The following is an 18,228-nucleotide window of genomic DNA, read 5'->3' as shown; positions in this document are numbered from 1 at the left end:
CTGGTTAAAGCCAAATATTGGTGTAAATCTTTGAAACCATTCAGAATGTTTATTTTACCCAAAGGATCAACATTACTTTTGAGACTCATTTCATTTTATAACAAACTTTCTTTAATTACAAAATGATATTGTTCTTACAGAATTTGTGTAACTAAAAATCTGTTTTGTATGTTTTTATGCTTTTTGTTCACTTACCTGAACTTTCCATCAAGACCCACAGTTAAACCAATGTAAAAATTACCATTAGATGCATGAAAGGAGTTCTGAAATATATAGAGAACCAGATATAAAGGCACAAATGATTGAATTCAAAATATTCTCCAATGATTATGATTTGGCTATTCTCTTCAAACTGCAAATACTGCTTATTATGAAATAAAGATTAAAGTAACATTTGCCTCAGCATGAATTACATTTCCTGCTTGTGGTTGTTTAAAAGGCTTTATTAGAAAACATAGTACGAAAGAACTTGAAATACTATATAGGAAAAGGTACTACACAGGGGAGCTAATGCCACTGTGCCAATTCCCCAGGGTAAACCATCACCCCCAGCCCGTGGTTGCTCCAGGAGTTCAGGAGGGGCAAGCAGCTGCCAGTGCTTTCCTGGCATTTATTTCAAGGTAGCAGGGAAATCAGAGAAAAGCCCCATTGGGTGCCCTTAGGTGGATAGCCAGCATAAGCAGCTAGAACCATGCTACCTTTTTTCCTTCCCCGGAAAGACATTGATGCCTGCAATCAATCAATAAGTTTAATGCGGTCCAAGACTAGCAAATAAAAGATATACATAAATATACATATACATACATAAAAAGGATAGCAAGTATATACCCCAATAAATACTTGTCACGAGTAATCACTCTCATAAAAAGCTGTTGAGAGCATGATTTTAAAATATAATACATAATTGGAATCAACATAAATATAAGTCTAAAATCGCTCAACCATTGAGTTCAACCCATGCATGCCCAGTCCTCATAGCTTGCCATCCAAATTTGGCCACTTTAAAGGTTAGCTCCATGTCTTTATATGAGAGCATGTCAGAGAGACGGATTGCTCTGGATCTCTCTGGGAAACCAGCTATTACAGAGGAAATGGCTTCTCGTATCTTACTATAAATTTTACAGTCAAACATGACATGTTCGAGGGTCTCTATACTCGCATCAGAACAGGGGCATAAACATTCATCATAAGGTAACTTTTTGTATCTCCCTTCCAAAATATCTGAAGGGAGAACATTACATCACATCAAGGTGAAGGCCCTCCTGTCTGGATTATCCAAGTGGTTAAGATAAGACATCGGGACCACGATGGTAAGAGTGCTGCAGTTGTAACACACATTTTAACTCTATTTAGGTCATGCTGTTTTTCTACATCCAGAACTCTTTGCCTTATTAAGGCCCTGGCCTGTAAATAGTCCATTGATAGGAGCAGATGTTGTGAGAGACCATAGTAGCCTAGATTGTCCTTCAGGTTTCTCAACCAGGGAGAAACAAAAGTATAATGCAAAATTAAATTAACAAGTCCTTTAGGACGTAAAGCTATTTTAAGCCAATAGGAGAGTGAAGCAATCCATATCCTTGCTTCAACTGTAACCATCTCCATTCGAACTGCAGCATTGGAGACGCTGGGACTTGTAAAACAGCTCTCATGAATTTGGATTGGATTTTCTCCATCATGGAGTTGTTTGCTGTAGTAATAAGTGGCAGCCCATATAACATTTGGGAAAGGGTTTTAGCTTTAAATAACTTGACAGCAGCTGTGACGGAACTTCCTCCCTTAGCCCAGAAAATGTTTTGTATAGTTGTGGCACTTTCTTGGGCATTTGCGGAGGCATGGGCTATGTGAGAATTTCTTGAACATGTTGCCTGAAAGACCACACCCAGGTATTTATAGCAGTGTACTTGCTCTATCTTAATGCCATTCAGACACCAAGAATAAAGTTTTGGCTTATTAGCAAAAACCATTACTTTAGTTTTTGAGTAGTTAACCTCGAGTTGATTATCAGCACAATAGGTCGCAATCAAGCACAAGGCCCTCCTGATTCCAATAGATGTTCTAGAAAGAAGAATGGCATCATCCACATATAATAAAAGTGGGATGTGTCTATGCACCAGTTTTGGGGGTTGCAAGTGATGCCTGCAACAAATTCCAGGAGAGGGATCAATTGCTTCCCTTCCCCCTACTATTCCTTGACAAGTGTGACTGAGTAGGTTTAATGTGGATCACAGAGATTACACTTGCAGCAAGTTATTCTCTCGGATTGGATAGATAAGGTTTGTGGTCTGAGAAGAGCTAACAAAAAGACAGAATAGAAAATACCAGTTTATGTGTATGTGTACACACTAGAGTTGCCAGGTCCCTCTTTGCCACCAGTGGGAGGTTTTTGGGTAGAGCCTGAGGAGGGTGGGGTTTGGGGAGGGGAGGGACTTCAATGCCATAGAGTCCAATTGCCAGAGCAGCCATTTTATCCAGGTGAACTGATCTCTATCTGCTGGAGATCAGTTGTAATAGAGGGAGATCTCCAGCTAGTACCTGGAGGTTGGCAACCCTAGTGCACGCTCATGTATGAGTTTTGTAAGCATTCCATTGCACATTCATAAATTTGAATTAAGCATTCTTGAGAGTTTGATGGAAATACTTGCAAAAAATATGAGCAGCTTCAGGTTGAGCATGGGGGTCCATCATTAATTATATACAATTAGTAAACTATACTTCTCATATATTACTTACATATTTCCACAGAAACATTTGTTCCTTTTCACTAGCAATGACAGCAAGATCTCCGCCCTGCTTTTTGCAAAATCTTCGGGCTTCTCCCATAGGCAGAGTCGTGTTATGAAAATAGTACTCATTGTCTTTATACAAAACCCAGCCATCTTCAATTATTTTGTATGACAAGGCTGTACCAAAAAAATACAGAGAGAAAACGTTTCTAGCACAAGTTGCATATTGTATTACAGTACTTTTAGAGGCTAAAAAGTTCAACATACCAAAAGTATCATTTGGCTCAGCTTTTAGGGCTACACCTGAAAACAAGCAAACAAACAATGGTTATAATATTGTCGAAGGCTTTCACGGTCAGAGTTCATTGGTTCTTGTAGGTTATCCGGGCTGTATAACCGTGGTCTTGGGATTTTCTTTCCTGACGTTCCGCCAGCAACTGTGGCAGGCATCTTCAGAGTAGTAACACTGAAGGACAGTGTCTCTCAGTGTCAAGGGTGTAGGAAGAGTAATATATAGTCAGAAAGGGGTTGGGTTTGAGCTGAGTATTGTCCTGCAAAAGTAATGTGCTAATCATTGTCCTGTAAGTATCAAGATAATGTGCTAATGAGGGTGTGGTATGTTAATATGGAACCATTGTATCCTGAAGTGATCTGTTAATGTGTGTAATCCAAAGCTAATCTGCATGGCTATTGTTGAATGTTGTCTTTGTTAGTCTGGATGATTTTTAGAACAGGAAGCCAAGCCTTATTCATTCTTAAACTCTCCTCTTTTCTGTTAAAGTTGTGCTGATGTTTATGAATTTCAATGGCTTCTCTGTGCAATCTGACAAAATAGTTGGTAGAATTGTCCAGTCTTTCAGTGTCTTGGAATAAGACCCTGTGTCCTGTTTGTGTCAGTCCATGTTCAGCCACTGCTGATTTCTCAGGTTGGCCAAGTCTGCAGTATCTTTCATGTTCTTTTATCCTTGTTTGTATGCTGCGTTTTGTGGTCCCGATGTAAACTTCTCCACAGCTGCAAGGTATACGATATACTCCTGCAGAGGTGAGGGGGTCTCTTTTGTCTTTTGTCTAAACTTTTGTCTAATCAATCTCATTGATTAACCAGATTTTTCCAGAAGATATAACAGCCTTATTTCACCATTGTTTGACAACAAGTTACTTCCTATGGGATCAAGAATTTTATGAACAGATTGATGGAGTAGCTATGGGAAGTCCACTCAGTCCAGTAATAGCAAACTTTTACATGGAATATTTTGAAAAGACAGCATTAGAATCAGCACCTTACAAACCTACAGTCTGGTTCAGGTTCGTAGATGATACATTTACTATTTGGAGCCATGGTGAAGAAAAATTAATGGACTTTCTAAACCATCTTAATAATATCCATCCAAACATTCAGTTTACCATGGAAAAGGAAATTGAGGGTAAACTCCCATTTCTTGATACCCTTGTCATCCGTAAAACAAACTTTCAGTTAGGTCACAAGGTCTAACCGGAAACCAACTCACACAGATCGCTACTTACACAAAAACTCCAACCACCACCCCCGACAGAAAAGAGGAATAATCAAAACATTAATGGACCGTGCAAGACGGATCTGTGAACCACAGTTTCTCAAGGAAGAAACTAATCATCTAAATCACGCACTGCTAGCAAACGGCGACTCCAAGAATGAAATCAGAAGGGCCATTAAACCAAACAAAAATCAGAAAACTCAGGAAAAACAGTCTCCCATAGGAAAGGTATTCTTGCCATTTATTAAAGGAGTCACTGATAGGATGGAGAAACTTTTGAAAAAACATAACCTACAAACAGTGTTTAAACCCACCAAGAAAATACAACAAATGCTACGATCAGCAAAAGACAAAAGAGACCCCCTCACCTCTGCAGGAGTATATCGTATACCTTGCAGCTGTGGAGAAGTTTACATCGGGACCACAAAACGCAGCATACAAACAAGGATAAAAGAACATGAAAGATACTGCAGACTTGGCCAACCTGAGAAATCAGCAGTGGCTGAACATGGACTGACACAAACAGGACACAGGGTCTTATTCCAAGACACTGAAAGACTGGACAATTCTACCAACTATTTTGTCAGATTGCACAGAGAAGCCATTGAAATTCATAAACATCAGCACAACTTTAACAGAAAAGAGGAGAGTTTAAGAATGAATAAGGCTTGGCTTCCTGTTCTAAAAAACATCCAGACTAACAAAGACAACATTCAACAATAGCCATGCAGATTAGCTTTGGATTACACACATTAACAGATCACTTCAGGATACAATGGTTCCATATTAACATACCACACCCTCATTAGCACATTATCTTGATACTTACAGGACAATGATTAGCACATTACTTTTGCAGGACAATACTCAGCTCAAACCCAACCCCTTTCTGACTATATATTACTCTTCCTACACCCTTGACACTGAGAGACACTGTCCTTCAGTGTTACTACTCTGAAGATGCCTGCCACAGTTGCTGGCGAAACGTCAGGAAAGAAAATCCCAAGACCACGGTTACACAGCCCGGATAACCTACAAGAACCAATTGTTATAATGTGTGTCAGTGTAATTTGTTTGCAGTATATTCATTCATATTGCTATCAATAAATCAACTGACCAATCACATGCCAACACATCAAAATTTCCAGACTCAATAGTTTTGCACCGCAGAATAACAGACTGCCTGTACAAATAAAGGTGTAAGATCAATAAAAACAACCCCTGATTAAAATTATCACCTTAAAATTGATAAAATTATAAAATATTCTAACCATTCTCTATTAGAGAATTTTAATAGCAACAGAGCAGAACTTGGCAGTTTGGAGTGTAAGCTGAGGATCTTCTCCTAATAGTAGCTTCTTTGCCAAAAGCTCAATTGACTCTTCAGGGAATTTACCAAGCAGGGGGGAAACATATTGCTATTAGTAATTCATGAAAATAACAATAACAGCAGCAACAACAATAATAATCATGCATTCTTTCAAGTGTTATATTTCTAGATTCCTGCTGAGCAAATAATGTTAGCATGCAAAAGAATTATCAGCAATCTAATTTACTATGTCATTAGAATACTAGAGTGCTTGTGTTCAGCTAAAGGTATTATTCATGTGTATGTGCCAGTATGAAATCAAATAATAATTTCTGTCATGTTCCTAATGAAGGTTAAGGTTAATTGCAGTGATTGTTTTTGACATTCCAGTGCCTTTTTACAGAAAAATGAAATTCTGGTCTTCGTTTGTGTATTTTTGTTGTCCTTGAAAATAGAAGGGGCAGCTATCATGAGAAAAGGCCCTTATCTGGGGCCCAGTAGTCAGGCAAAAATCACCTTTGGGGAAGACATGGCTGTGCTTCAAACCCTGTAATGATAAACTAAACAAGTTTTAGAACTTGTGCAGCAAATGAAATGAAGAAAATGAGTTTGGGGTTTTGCTTAATTGGCCAGTTGCAAATTAGGAGCAATTGTACCTCTCTTCACTTGGCATGCCCAATAATATAAAGTGTTACATGATGACGTTGTCCAATATGAAAAAACAGCACTGATCGGTATGCATTGTTGTCCTGCATGAGCGAAGGGTGAAAGCCAAGGATGCAAATTGTCAAAGTCAACCTATATGGAAATAAAGGCTCATTAATCTTTTAGAAATATCAGTTGTAATATTGAATAGAAACAATCAATTTGCAGGATTTGTCATACAATGGAATTCATGAATATGGTGTTCACCCACACTAAAATGTGTGTAGATGAACTGTGGACTGTCATTTCCTTACCAAACAGGGGAAATGACCTATATTAGGTGGTCTCGAATTCATGGAAGAAAATGTTATCTTCAATATAGTTTTAACAAATGGATTATGAAGATTGCACAGTTTGAGAGAGATTATATGAACATATCCCAGTTCAGGTTGTTAGTCTTGTTATTTGAATGTTATACAGATAGGGTTGCTAACCTCCAGGTAGTAGCTGGAGATCTCCTGCTATTACAACTGATTTCCAGCCGATAGAGATCAGTTCACCTGGAGAAAATGGCCGCTTTGGCAATTGGACTCTATGGCATTGAAGTCCCTCCCCTCCCCAAACCCTGCCCTCCTCAGGCTCCACCCCAAAAACCTCCTGCTGGTAGCAAAGAGGGACCTGGCAACCCTATATACTGATATACAGCTTGTTCTGACCTTTTTTCTCTTTAGCTTGTAAAGGAGCTAGGCAGTGCCAAATGGTAGGACAGGGGGGCAGTATCCCAGGAAAAAAATTAAAAAGAAAATTAAGGCCTTCAAGAAACAGAGTCCCTTAATGCAGTTTCTTGTCGTTTCAAAGACTGGTTCAGGCTTTAGGCCTAGTATGGAAAGTTTCTAGCTGGAAATATTCAGAGTTGTTCTGTGAGACTCAGCAAATTGTGACCTTTAGAAACCCAGAAAACAAGCCCATGTGCATCGAGTTAACATGCCTCCTCGCACCCTCAAGGAAAATAAGGCAAGAAGCGCATTCCATCCAATTAACAGGATTAAATCATGGGTAACAGAGCCTAAGAGGTGGGGGCTGGGCTTATCTGCAGATGGGTCTAGTGATGCCATCAACCTCCTCTGACCCCCTCTTGGTCACATGGCTAGCAACAGGATTATGTGGTCAATTGACATTGTGGACCCTGCATCTGCTTGGCCAAGTAAGATCATGCCAACTCAGACTGCTGGGCATATACATCAGAGCCTTCATTCTTGGTTTGTTCCTTGATTCTGAATCATGTATCCTGGACCCTAATTCTGGTCTCTTCTTGAACCTGCTTGTGGGTGAGTTTTGCTGACTGGAAACTTGATTGCAATTACTATGTAGTTAGTCTTTTGAATTCGTTTTGTTATTTTAATCCTCAGTGTTCACAGTTTCTTTTATTCATATTCCTTGTACAATTTTAATAAATCACTCTAATTATATTCTTGTGTTGTCTAATTTCAGGAGGCTTCAATCTAATTTCAGTACCTTGGCCTGGATTTGATCTGGCTACCAAGTTAACTGTTTTCTTGTGCAATTCACTTTGCTAATGTTCAACCTTGCAGAGGTGATTTTCTTGACTTTAATCTCTGGAGGATTAGAAGCTTGTCCCTTGGCTTCTAGCTGTTTGGGTAGGTAAAGGAACTGGCGGCAGCTTCCTAAACGGAGACATGGAGATTCACACCTCAGGGTTTGTAATTTGCATGTTAACTGCCCATCCCGTGAACTCTCTTGGACAAGGGGTTCTCAACAAAGGCCTCATCTACTTACAGGAAGTTCTTAGCATAGAGTTCCTGGAGATTCCTAGGAAGTGCCAAAGGTTATCTCCAGGAAATGCCAGAAACTGTATGGGAAAACCAGAAGTTCTTCAAAGGGACCTGAGGTGGGGGGTATCCTGCCCCCAATGGGCATTTGGCAGCCCTCTTAGCTTGTGCAGTCATTGTGCTTTTCATTCCATTTAAAATAAAATAAAACTTGCCCCTCTCTTCTCACTAGGGTTGCCAATTGCCAGGTAGTACAGAAGAAAGCCTACTCGTACAGTTGAAAACAATATATTGGTGTAAACAGCAGCTACAAGCAATAAATATACAGTACAGCAACAATCACTCCAAGGTGGAATTCTTCAGAAAGCTGAATAAACCGGGAGACGATCGTTTCAATGTCTTGAATTCTTCCTCAGTCCCGTTTCTGTACAGCATGTGAAAAGTGATAATACTTAATAACATCTATAATAACTATACATATACATCTACAATCTATGTCAAATAAACAGGTATTTTACTTAGAATAATTTCTTTCAGTAGTTTTCAATGTTAGCTTACATAGCTTCAATGTTTCAATGTTTCCACATATAATTCCTTCATGGAACGTGTAGCAACCATACATTCAGTAAATTAATTCCTCATGGGATATTCAATTTATTGAAAACTACTGAAAGAAATGATTGTAAGTAAAATATCTGTTTATTTGACATATTTTGTAAATTAGAGATTGTAGATGTATATGTATAGTTATTATAGATGTTATTAAGTATTATCACTTTTCGCATGCTGTACAGAAACGGGACTGCGGAAGAACTCAAGACATTGAAACGATCGTCTCCCGGTTTATTCAGCTTTCTGAAGAATTCCACCTTGGAGTGATTGTTGCTGTACTGTATATTTATTGCTTGTAGCTGCTGTTTACACCGATATATTGTTTTCAACTGTACGAGTAGACTTTCTTCTGTACTTCCTTCCTTATCTTTGGTATTGGTACAGAGGTGTTTTTTTGGGTTGCTTAACTGCCAGGTAGTAGCAGGGAATCTCCAGCTAATTCAACTGATCTCCAGCCGATAGAGATCAGATAACCTGGAGAAAAATGGCCACTTTGGCAATTGAATTCTATGGCATTGAAATCCCTCCCCTCCCCAAATCCCGCCCTCCTCAGGGTCTGCCCCAAAAATCTCCTGCTGGCGGTGAAGAGGGACCTGGCAACCCTACTTCTCACCCTCCCCTGAAAAAGCTCCTTTGTTGCACCAGGAGGTTTACTTGGAACACTGCCATATTGGCATTGATGACCACTGATCATCACTGAAAAGCATTTTTGAAATGTCTGTGCTGCCCAAAATGTTAATAATGCCGATCCTTTATATGATTCTTCAGGATGTTCATAGCTATTCACATACAGTATCTCAGTTGAACAGCAAAATAAAGTAAGTAAATATTATGGCCATATTGCAAATATAAGGAAGGAGGGTGGGGCTGAAGCTTAGAATTAGCTACCAAGTGAGTTTATGGCTGAGATGAAATTTGAATTAGAGCTTTCCAGACCATATTCTTATTAGCCATACCACCACATCTCATCTCATCCATGGTTGTTTATATAATCTGTTTACTTTTTAAACAGTGTTCCTGGAGCTCTGGATTCCTTACAGCACAATCCTATGCATGTCTGCTCAGAATCCTACTCAAGGGGGGTTTTACTCAAAGGAAAGTGTCCTCACGAATACACTGTTAGAATAGGTAGGGTTGCCAGCTCCGGGCTGGGAAATACCTGGAGATTTTGGGGGTGGAGCCTGAGGAGGGCAGGGTTTGGGGAGAAGAGGGACTTCAATGGGGTATAATGCCATACAGCCCACCTTCCAAAGTGGCCATTTTCTCCAGGGGAACTGATCGCTGTCACCTGGAGATGAGTTGTAATAACAGGAGATCTCCAGCCACTACCTGGAGGTTGGCAACCCTAAGAATAGGGTGGGGCCTGGAGATCTCCCAGCATTGCAACTGATCTCCTGACTACAGAGATGAATTCCTTTGGAGAAATGTCTGTTTTGTAGGGTGGACTCTATGGCATCACACCCAGCTAAAGTCCTTCCCTTCCCCAAACCCCACCCACCCCAGGTTCCACCCCCAAGCCTCCAGTAATTTCCCAACCCAGCATTGGCAACCCGAAACTTCTCAGGTCTTCCTCAAAGAGAAGATAAATACTGAAGGAAATGGGTCTTTGAAATATAACGTAATTTCTACTACTGGTACTTTAATTTACTTTCTATACCATTTTGGGGAAAGAAGAAATTCTGCCTCCTGCAATGCAGCCAATGAGAGGGCTGAGAACATAAGGCTATTTAAATGTGTTCCCTTGTTGTTTGGCAACCTTTTTTACTGCACAGGGATAAGATCTTGCCTGATGTCAGGATCCTGGTTTTGGTTGCAATAGTAGGTTAAGCAGGTTCTCTGAATTCTCCGCTTTCATTTAAAAAATAGTCTCTAGGGATGACTACAGTATGACATCATGTGGGAGTTCCAAAAAAGTACTCCAGTCTGGAAACCAAGGTAGAGAAAAACCTTTGTGTGGAAGCAGTCAGCACAATGCCAAATCATAGCAACTGCTGATTAAATAGTAAGCTTAGAGCAAGCTGTTAGTAATAATATCATCAGGGCCACAAATAACAATAATTTACTTACAGGGGATCCATCACTCCAAGTAAACCCTATGTCAGAGTCCAATAAACTTAAACCAATCCAGAGGTCATCTTCAGTCCTAAAATGCAACAAAATGTTATGTCGAAGCCAGTGAATATGGAAAATTTTCACGATGCTCAAAATTTAAAAAATATACAACATTATGATTTGTTTGAATTTCTCTAGAAAAATATTATATACCTATCAGCAGAGTCTCTTAAATCTGGTTATATTATCATATTCATGGGTTGGGTGTACCATCCCAAACAAGAAAACCACTGGGGCAGAGCATGTGTCTATGCAGCTATACTATATCTTGGTGACAACACATTGATTCTTCATAAAGAGTGACTACATTATAGTCAGCTAAGTGGGTGTATGTACTAGGAATGCATGCTAAAGCCATATGTTCTTTTCCTTCAAAAAGAATAATACTTTGGATTTTACTAGTAATAGTCCTCACCCTCCCAGTCTACCTGTAGGATCAAATTCCAGTGTAAGAGACTTATGATAAGCAGTCTGATGACGTTTAAGGTTGGATCCTGATACTTAGAGATACACACTTATGGGCTTAGAGAAGTTATCCAATTCTGTTTTTACGGCTTCAAGCATAAGAGAACATAGCACATAGTGACTGTATGTTTCCCTCCCATAGGGCAAAGAGCAGCATTACAAAATGAGATCAGAAAAAATGTACAAGAGAGAAGGGTTAAGCCTCCCCTTCTCTTGCCTTGCAGCCCTGATGTGCTTCAGGACTATCCATTGTTGCTTTTTGCTCTTATAAGACATAGCAAGATCCGTTCATAATGCCCTGATGTCATGTCTCATCAAATCTTCAGCACTCAGCAGCAGTCTATTGTAACATAACAGGCTGACACATGTTTCAGCTTGTAAACCCTCTGAAAAAAATCTGATGCTTTTCCAAAACAGCTGACCTGGTTTTGGATCCTGAGACAGAAAGAATATTTTATGACACTCACAATTTCTGTATTTTGCTTTGGTCTTCGTTACTATGGATGGAAGCCAGGTCTCCTCCAATTTCTCTGCAAAAATCTCGAGCTTCAAACCAAGTTCTCTTCATGTATTTTTTCTCTCTAAATACCTAAGTGTAAAATAAGTATGATAATATGTTCTGGTGCCAAGTCAACTTCAACTCTTATTTCTGGACCTTTGCTAATTCTTGTCTATTCCCCTGAAAGATCTTGGCTTATACCTTGATAGTCTCTCTCTCTCTCTCTTTTTGCTTGGCCTTCATCAGGTTCCACAACTTTGACCATTAAATAGTGTCACTGCCAATGTCCAGTTGATTATATTCAAACAATTTTTCAGCATATTTGATCTTTGAAGAGTCTTATGTGTTTTTCATATATTCTCCCCACCCCCCACCCCCATGGCAAAACGTCTATGCTATAAGCTTCATTTTAAAGGCTGATGCTGGAATAGAACTTTAGACCAAGTTCTTTCAAGGCAAGTGAGAAGCAAGAGGGTTTTTTGCCAATGTCTTCCTCTGCAGAGTCTTCCTTGGAGGTATCCCTTCCAAGTACTGACCCTGTTGAGCTTCCAAGATCTTACAAGATCTGGAAATACTTCTTGCCTCTCTGTTAAAGTCTCACTGTAATATAAAAGAAAACATAATAAAAAGGAGATCATTCATCAAACAAAAACTTGAGGATCTTGCCCAGAGCGGTTGATAATGTCTCTTATAAATTTCTCTTTATGGTAGGTCTTTAACTTTTCTATATGGATACACAATGCAGACAAGCAGTTTTCACTAAAATGTGGGCAGTAAGGAAACACTTATCTTCAGATTACTTGGGTATGTGATTATGTCCCTTCACAAACCTTTAATTTCTATGGCGATTAGGATTTTCCCTCTGTGACAAATTTCCCCCCTGTGGAATATATTCAAGATTCCGTTTATATTTACAGTTGCAATAAAACTGGGATTACTGGAGGATCTTCATAAAATGGTTGCTCAAAAATTGCATTGCTGTTGCTTGTAACAAGGAACCTGTAACAAGGAACCTGTGTTTTAAATACGGGCTAGGTCACAAACTTAATTATATTGATTATAATAACTAGGGATGTGCACAACAAAATTGATATTTTTCTGATTCGGTCATATTAGACCTGAAAATTTTTGATATTTCCAAAAAAAGCCCAATCCTCATACTGTATGTCATCCCCCCCCCCACCCCGGCTTTTTCGGGAATTCTGAATTTTTTTTAAGGTAGAGGCACCAAAATTGCAGCATAGCTGCTGTTGACTCTTAGAAGAACCTTCAAGTTTGGTAAAGATTGGGTCAGGAGGTTCAATTTTATTGGGATCCAATTTTATTGGGCCCCAAATGCAGGGAAAATGGGAGCTAATAAAATTGGACCCCCTGACCCAATCTTCACCAAACTGTCAAGCTGGAGGATCTCTGCAAAACAAACTGAAGGGAGAATCTTCCAAGCCCTGCAGAACCCAGGATCCAGTCTAATAGAACCATTGTCAAGCTGGAGGATCTCTGCAAAACAAACTGAAGGGGGGATCTTGCAGGCTCTGCAGACTCATTGTGATGTGCAGAAGCCCTGCAGAATGCAGGCCCACTCTGGTGTTAAAGAAGGAGGGTCCCTCCCCATTTACAGATTTTAGGGCTGCTCTTAACCAATACACCACGCTGGCATTCTGAATAAAACATTGAACTTAAATAAACATTGTATTCTTAAATTAGAATGGTGGTAAAACCAGCATTTCTAAAGTAAAATTAAAAACCACAACAGCATTATCCTCAAAGTTCCTGAAAGGTTTACTGACAGCACTTTTTACTTTGTTACTAAAGCAAGTATGCAGTTTGAGTAAAGAAACTGAATTCCTACTTTGATGCATGAACTTGACGTTTCGGTTTCAGACCATCCTTTTGGGCAGGGGGGCAGTGCTGGTGTTGTTGGGGCAGGAGTCGTTGTCACACCTTCTGCCCATTGTTTGCAGAGGAACTCTGCCTTCTCCTCACAGCTCACAACATCCCACAATCCAGCGGCAGTTCCAGTTCTCATAGCAACACAGCCACGATTATGTCCTTGGGAAGAGCCAGTTAAATTAAACTTCTCTTTATGCATGTACCCCCCCCCCCCAAAAAAAGGATGAGCCCTTTTTGAGAAAGTCACTCTTTTCTGGTAGACCTCTGGGGTTTATTGATGTGACAGGATTAATTAAAACTGCTGGTTTTAGATTACTATCTCTAATGTATTGAACTTGGGACATCTTTCTTCAGACTCCATTTTCTTCACCATTTTCCTTTCCACTCAGCTCTCTTTTCTTCAGCTTTCTTTCCTCTTTCTCTTTGTCTCATTTCCTCTAAAAATTTCTCATCTTTTTTTAACCCTTAACTATTTTTAATTTCCTGCCCCAGGTCCTCTTATCTCCATGCTAGCCATCTCAGCAACTGTCACTCACTTTGTTTCGTCTCCCTCAAAGAACTTTCTAGCTGGTCAGAGTCACTCCCTGCAGCAGGTTAACTACAAAGGTACCTACCAGGCATTCCTATGTTCCAGTGGCTAAATGTCATTGCATGTCCATTAGTCCAGTTGAATGTCCCGCCTTCCTTTATCTCTGATACCCCAATCCAGAAATATGTTTCAGGACGTAGCCCAACTAGACTAGTTAGGTAGGCTTGTTCATATCTATATCAAAGAACAGGTAATTAATGTGGGCAAAATGATACTTCTACTGATTTGACTGAACATTTAGACTCAATTGATAATACACATATGACCTCATTGTGTCTGGCAGGGAACATTTTCTGCTACAAACTTAATGTGAACTAGAAATTGCACATATAAATATATACAAATATATCCCACTTGCCTGATTTATGTAGTATTCCTTAAAGGTTCGATATACAGAGGGTGATGATGGGCAAACAGAAGTGCCACTACTCAGCCTATACACATAGTTTGTAAGTACCACTCCTATATCTACATGTATTCTGAATGAGTTACTAGACTCCTATTAATGAATGAGTTATTGGCCTCTTATTAATCTTTCTTCATACGCTCTGTCTTCTCATGTTGTTAAATACTGAAAAACAAGCAGGGACCCATGAGAATCATGCAGGGGGAAAACCCATCCTTTTTGTACTCCCCACTCCCTCAGTGGGCCAACCTCTAGTTGCCTGACCACCTGTAATGGATAGAGGCAAGTCTTTTAATATCTGCTGATATCAATATCCTTTGTACCCTGCTGGTCTGGTAGAGAAATCCAGCAATGGCCAACAGGGCACTTGGATCTTTTGGAGGGAGAAGGAAGGGGAGTAGGCAGATTTTTAAAAAAAGATGAATTTAACTGATTTTTGTTCAGATTGGTTTAGAGATCTATTAGGCAGGTTAGGGATATTTGCTCTATATTCAGTCACTGTAGGGGGAAGACAACTGTTTCAACTGGTAGCCTGAATGGCCCACACTAGTTCAAGGTTCTCTTCCATAGTCTTTCAGGTATATTTGAAAGCTACAGGGCAGACTGAGGTCTGCACTTAAAAGGTTCTAAAAAGTTAGGAAACTTATGGAAGAACTGAACAGGTCTTACAGTCAAAAGTACTTTGGCATTCTCTCCATTCTAGACAGACAGACAGACAGACAGACAGATGATAATCTGTAAAGAAACTATCTCCATATCTCACTTTCTCCATAAGTTACATTTGTATAAAGTTAGTTGATCTTAAACATTAATAGTGTAATTTTCCTTCCTAGTATATTAAACTGTTTCTTGTTTTTTAGAAGAAGAAAAGGAAGAAGATTAAAAAAAAAAACTCTTTAGGTACCTGTCCTCTATGAACACCAGAGAACCCTGGTTTCCTTCACAGGATAGCTTTGCTTCTGAAAATGTTCCCAGTGTTTGTCCAATTAAGTAGCAGTAGAAGCCATGCCTTTTCCAACCCTGTCAATAAAAAAAGAATCAGTGACCTCAGGTCACTTCGATAATTAATGGCGGATACTGACACCCACATACAGCCTCATGCCCTAACTATGCAAGTGTGTATGATGAAATAATCCCCATATAAGTTCTTTTACCAGTCTGCCATTTGGCTGGAGTTAAAAGATTTTCTATAATGGTAATTGACAAAGTCATTTCCTGGTTTATTTTAAGATAATTTAAGCCTTTTTAAGAGGACAGGCAGAGTTGAATGAATGTGATGGGTGGAAGGTAGACAGAAGAGGTAAATTGGGCAGCCCCTGCTCCTGACACATCCTGTACACAAATGCTTGGATGGTTCTCTTTGTGTGATCAGGAATCCTTAAAAATACATTTAATTCATAGTCTTCATTCAACAATGAATGAATCTGAAAGGGCCTTTGTACCTCTGACTTAAACAATATCATTTCATTTTAAATTCACATCCTCTACTTTTACTTCTTTGGCATCACAGTCTGCTTATATATAAAATGGGGAAGAAAATTCTGATTTTCTTCCCCATTTTTTATATAAACAGACACCAAACTAAAGAGATTATGTGAAATTAGAGTGGCTAGATGTCCTCTTGCTCAGAGGACAGTCCTCTTTATGACAGTCCTCTTTATGTCTTGTTGCCCCAAGCACATCAGTACTCCAGAGGGGACAGTAGAGCCAGTAAGGAGGATAGATCAGATTCCTCCATATCCATCTTGTCTTCGGCAATTGTCTCTTTGTTTACCCAGAATGCTATTCTCAGGGACTTACTTCCTACTACTTCCTTCTTCTCCTGCCTATTCTGTCTCTCTTGTCCAATCTCCATGAGAGAAATATGTGCTCTCAGAATCTCTCTCCATCTTCTAGATCAGGGCTTTTTAAACTTTTCCCACTCAGTACCCCTTTTCACCCCGGAAATTTTTATGTGACCCTGGTATATAGGTATATAAAATAGGTATGCAAATCAAACATTTACTGATAATAAATCATAAAGACACCTTTAACTGTTGCCAATTTTTTTGTGACACCCATATTTAGTTACGTGACCCCATATGGGGTCACGACCCACAGTTTAAGAAGCTTTGTTCTAGATAGCGAACTTGATGGAATGCCTGTTCTGCCCTATTTATCACTGGTTGGATTGTTTAAACAATAAGGGACATCAATTTCTTGCCTAAAGCAATGATTCTCATGTGGACTTTGTTCTCAAAGCAGCCTCCCCCTTTCACTATGCAAAATTTCCACCTTAAGACTCCAGTTCTGAGATGAGCCTAAGGCTTCCCTGATACCAGTCTTCCCTGCCTTCTGTTCACTCTTCCCCTGGACTGCAAAGAGATTCCATGAAGGGACCTAGAGTAAGTGGTAAAGCTTTCTAGGTTTCCTAGGCCAGTAGCACTGCCCTTTGGGACAAAAGTGGAACCAAAACTTTTCCTGGGCAAGCAGAGAAGAGTGAAGCAGTGATCAAGATTGAAGATGATATGTAGTGGAAGAGAGTTATGTGGTTGTTGCAGTGAGAAGGAAGACACATGAAGGGAAATTATCAGAGGCAAGCTTTTGCTGCTCACCTCAAGCATAAATAAAAAACTAGAAGCGCCTCTACTTGGCTCAGAAAACCACCCTGAAACCTTTAAGAACAGCAATGCTGGGATCTTCACAAAAACAGAATATAATTTGATGATGAAGAGGCTAAACAGTTTTAGTAAACTTCCAAACTATTTCCCTCTGACTTACATTCCGGCAGCCTGTATGAACATCTTCTGCTGTAGAAAGAATTTCCAAAGATTTCCTTTCACATATGTAACCGTGTTCTTCTTGACAGAAAGTATCCATCCAATATCCATTCTGGAAATGGAAGGGTAAAGACATGATCCTTCGTGAAGGACTCTTTAAAATTGTTTCAATTTCCCAGTGCCTGATTTTTTTTCTTCTGTCCATACAAATCTTTCCATTTATAACTTAGCTGCATGAAGAACTGTATGCATTGCCCAATACATTTACATGAAATCTACAAACAAAACCAAAGAACTACCGAGAAACAACTGAAAGGTTCATCCCAAGTTTTAATAATAATGAAAAGCAGTTTTCAATTTGCAGAAAATGCAAGCATTTCAAAATATATTCACATTTGAGAATTTAAGGTTGACATGGTCAACACTCTACATTTTAGTGCATAATCTTTTTAGATATATCTAGCAAAGTACGTATGTAGCAGTAAAAATTAAATTATTTGTCCAGGCAATATAAATCATACACTAAGGGCAGTTGGACCTTGTGACCATCAATGATGTAGATGCTTTTATTTTGCTAAACTAAGTCTATAGTGCTTGCAATCATGTAGTCAGTTTTTCTAACCACAAGGAAGAGGAAAGGGCTATACAAGGTACAGGAAGCTATACCCCGAATACTGGCATTCTCACTCAGTTACTTTTTCTGGCTTCTGAGATTTTAACATCCATTCACTACATACTTTCAAGCTTATATTTGCAGCCATAACAGCACATTCCTGAAAGGAATGCCTGGACCGGTTTTAGGAGGCAACCCAGTGGCGTTGCCCGAAACCTCTACCTGGAGCCAAAAACCCGTGCAACCCTCATAGGGTTGCCCAAGAGATACGCCAGCAAAAAGTGATGTATCTTTGTAAAAAT

The 18,228-nt window shown here is 39.5% G+C and overlaps 1 protein-coding gene across 1 annotated transcript in view; it reads right to left on the bottom strand.

The window, feature by feature from the left end:
• LOC130484198 (macrophage mannose receptor 1-like) overlaps positions 1–18,228 on the bottom strand; it is a 61,754-nt gene that overhangs the window by 23,279 nt on the left and 20,247 nt on the right. Inside the window, exons 9-18 of the mRNA XM_056857100.1 lie at positions 17,315–17,425; positions 15,459–15,574; positions 14,174–14,322; positions 13,519–13,718; positions 11,638–11,759; positions 10,661–10,736; positions 6,203–6,344; positions 2,991–3,026; positions 2,731–2,900; positions 196–263 (exon numbers count right to left, since the gene is read on the bottom strand). Of these exons, the coding sequence (XP_056713078.1) occupies positions 196–263; positions 2,731–2,900; positions 2,991–3,026; positions 6,203–6,344; positions 10,661–10,736; positions 11,638–11,759; positions 13,519–13,718; positions 14,174–14,322; positions 15,459–15,574; positions 17,315–17,425 (1,190 nt within the window). The remainder of the gene's footprint in view (positions 1–195; positions 264–2,730; positions 2,901–2,990; positions 3,027–6,202; positions 6,345–10,660; positions 10,737–11,637; positions 11,760–13,518; positions 13,719–14,173; positions 14,323–15,458; positions 15,575–17,314; positions 17,426–18,228) is intronic.

This window comes from Euleptes europaea, chromosome 11 (genome assembly GCF_029931775.1).
Source record: "Euleptes europaea isolate rEulEur1 chromosome 11, rEulEur1.hap1, whole genome shotgun sequence".
NCBI classification, from domain to species: domain Eukaryota; kingdom Metazoa; phylum Chordata; class Lepidosauria; order Squamata; family Sphaerodactylidae; genus Euleptes; species Euleptes europaea.
Note: the sequence above shows the minus strand (reverse complement) of the source record. Positions and strands in the feature narration are given on the sequence as shown.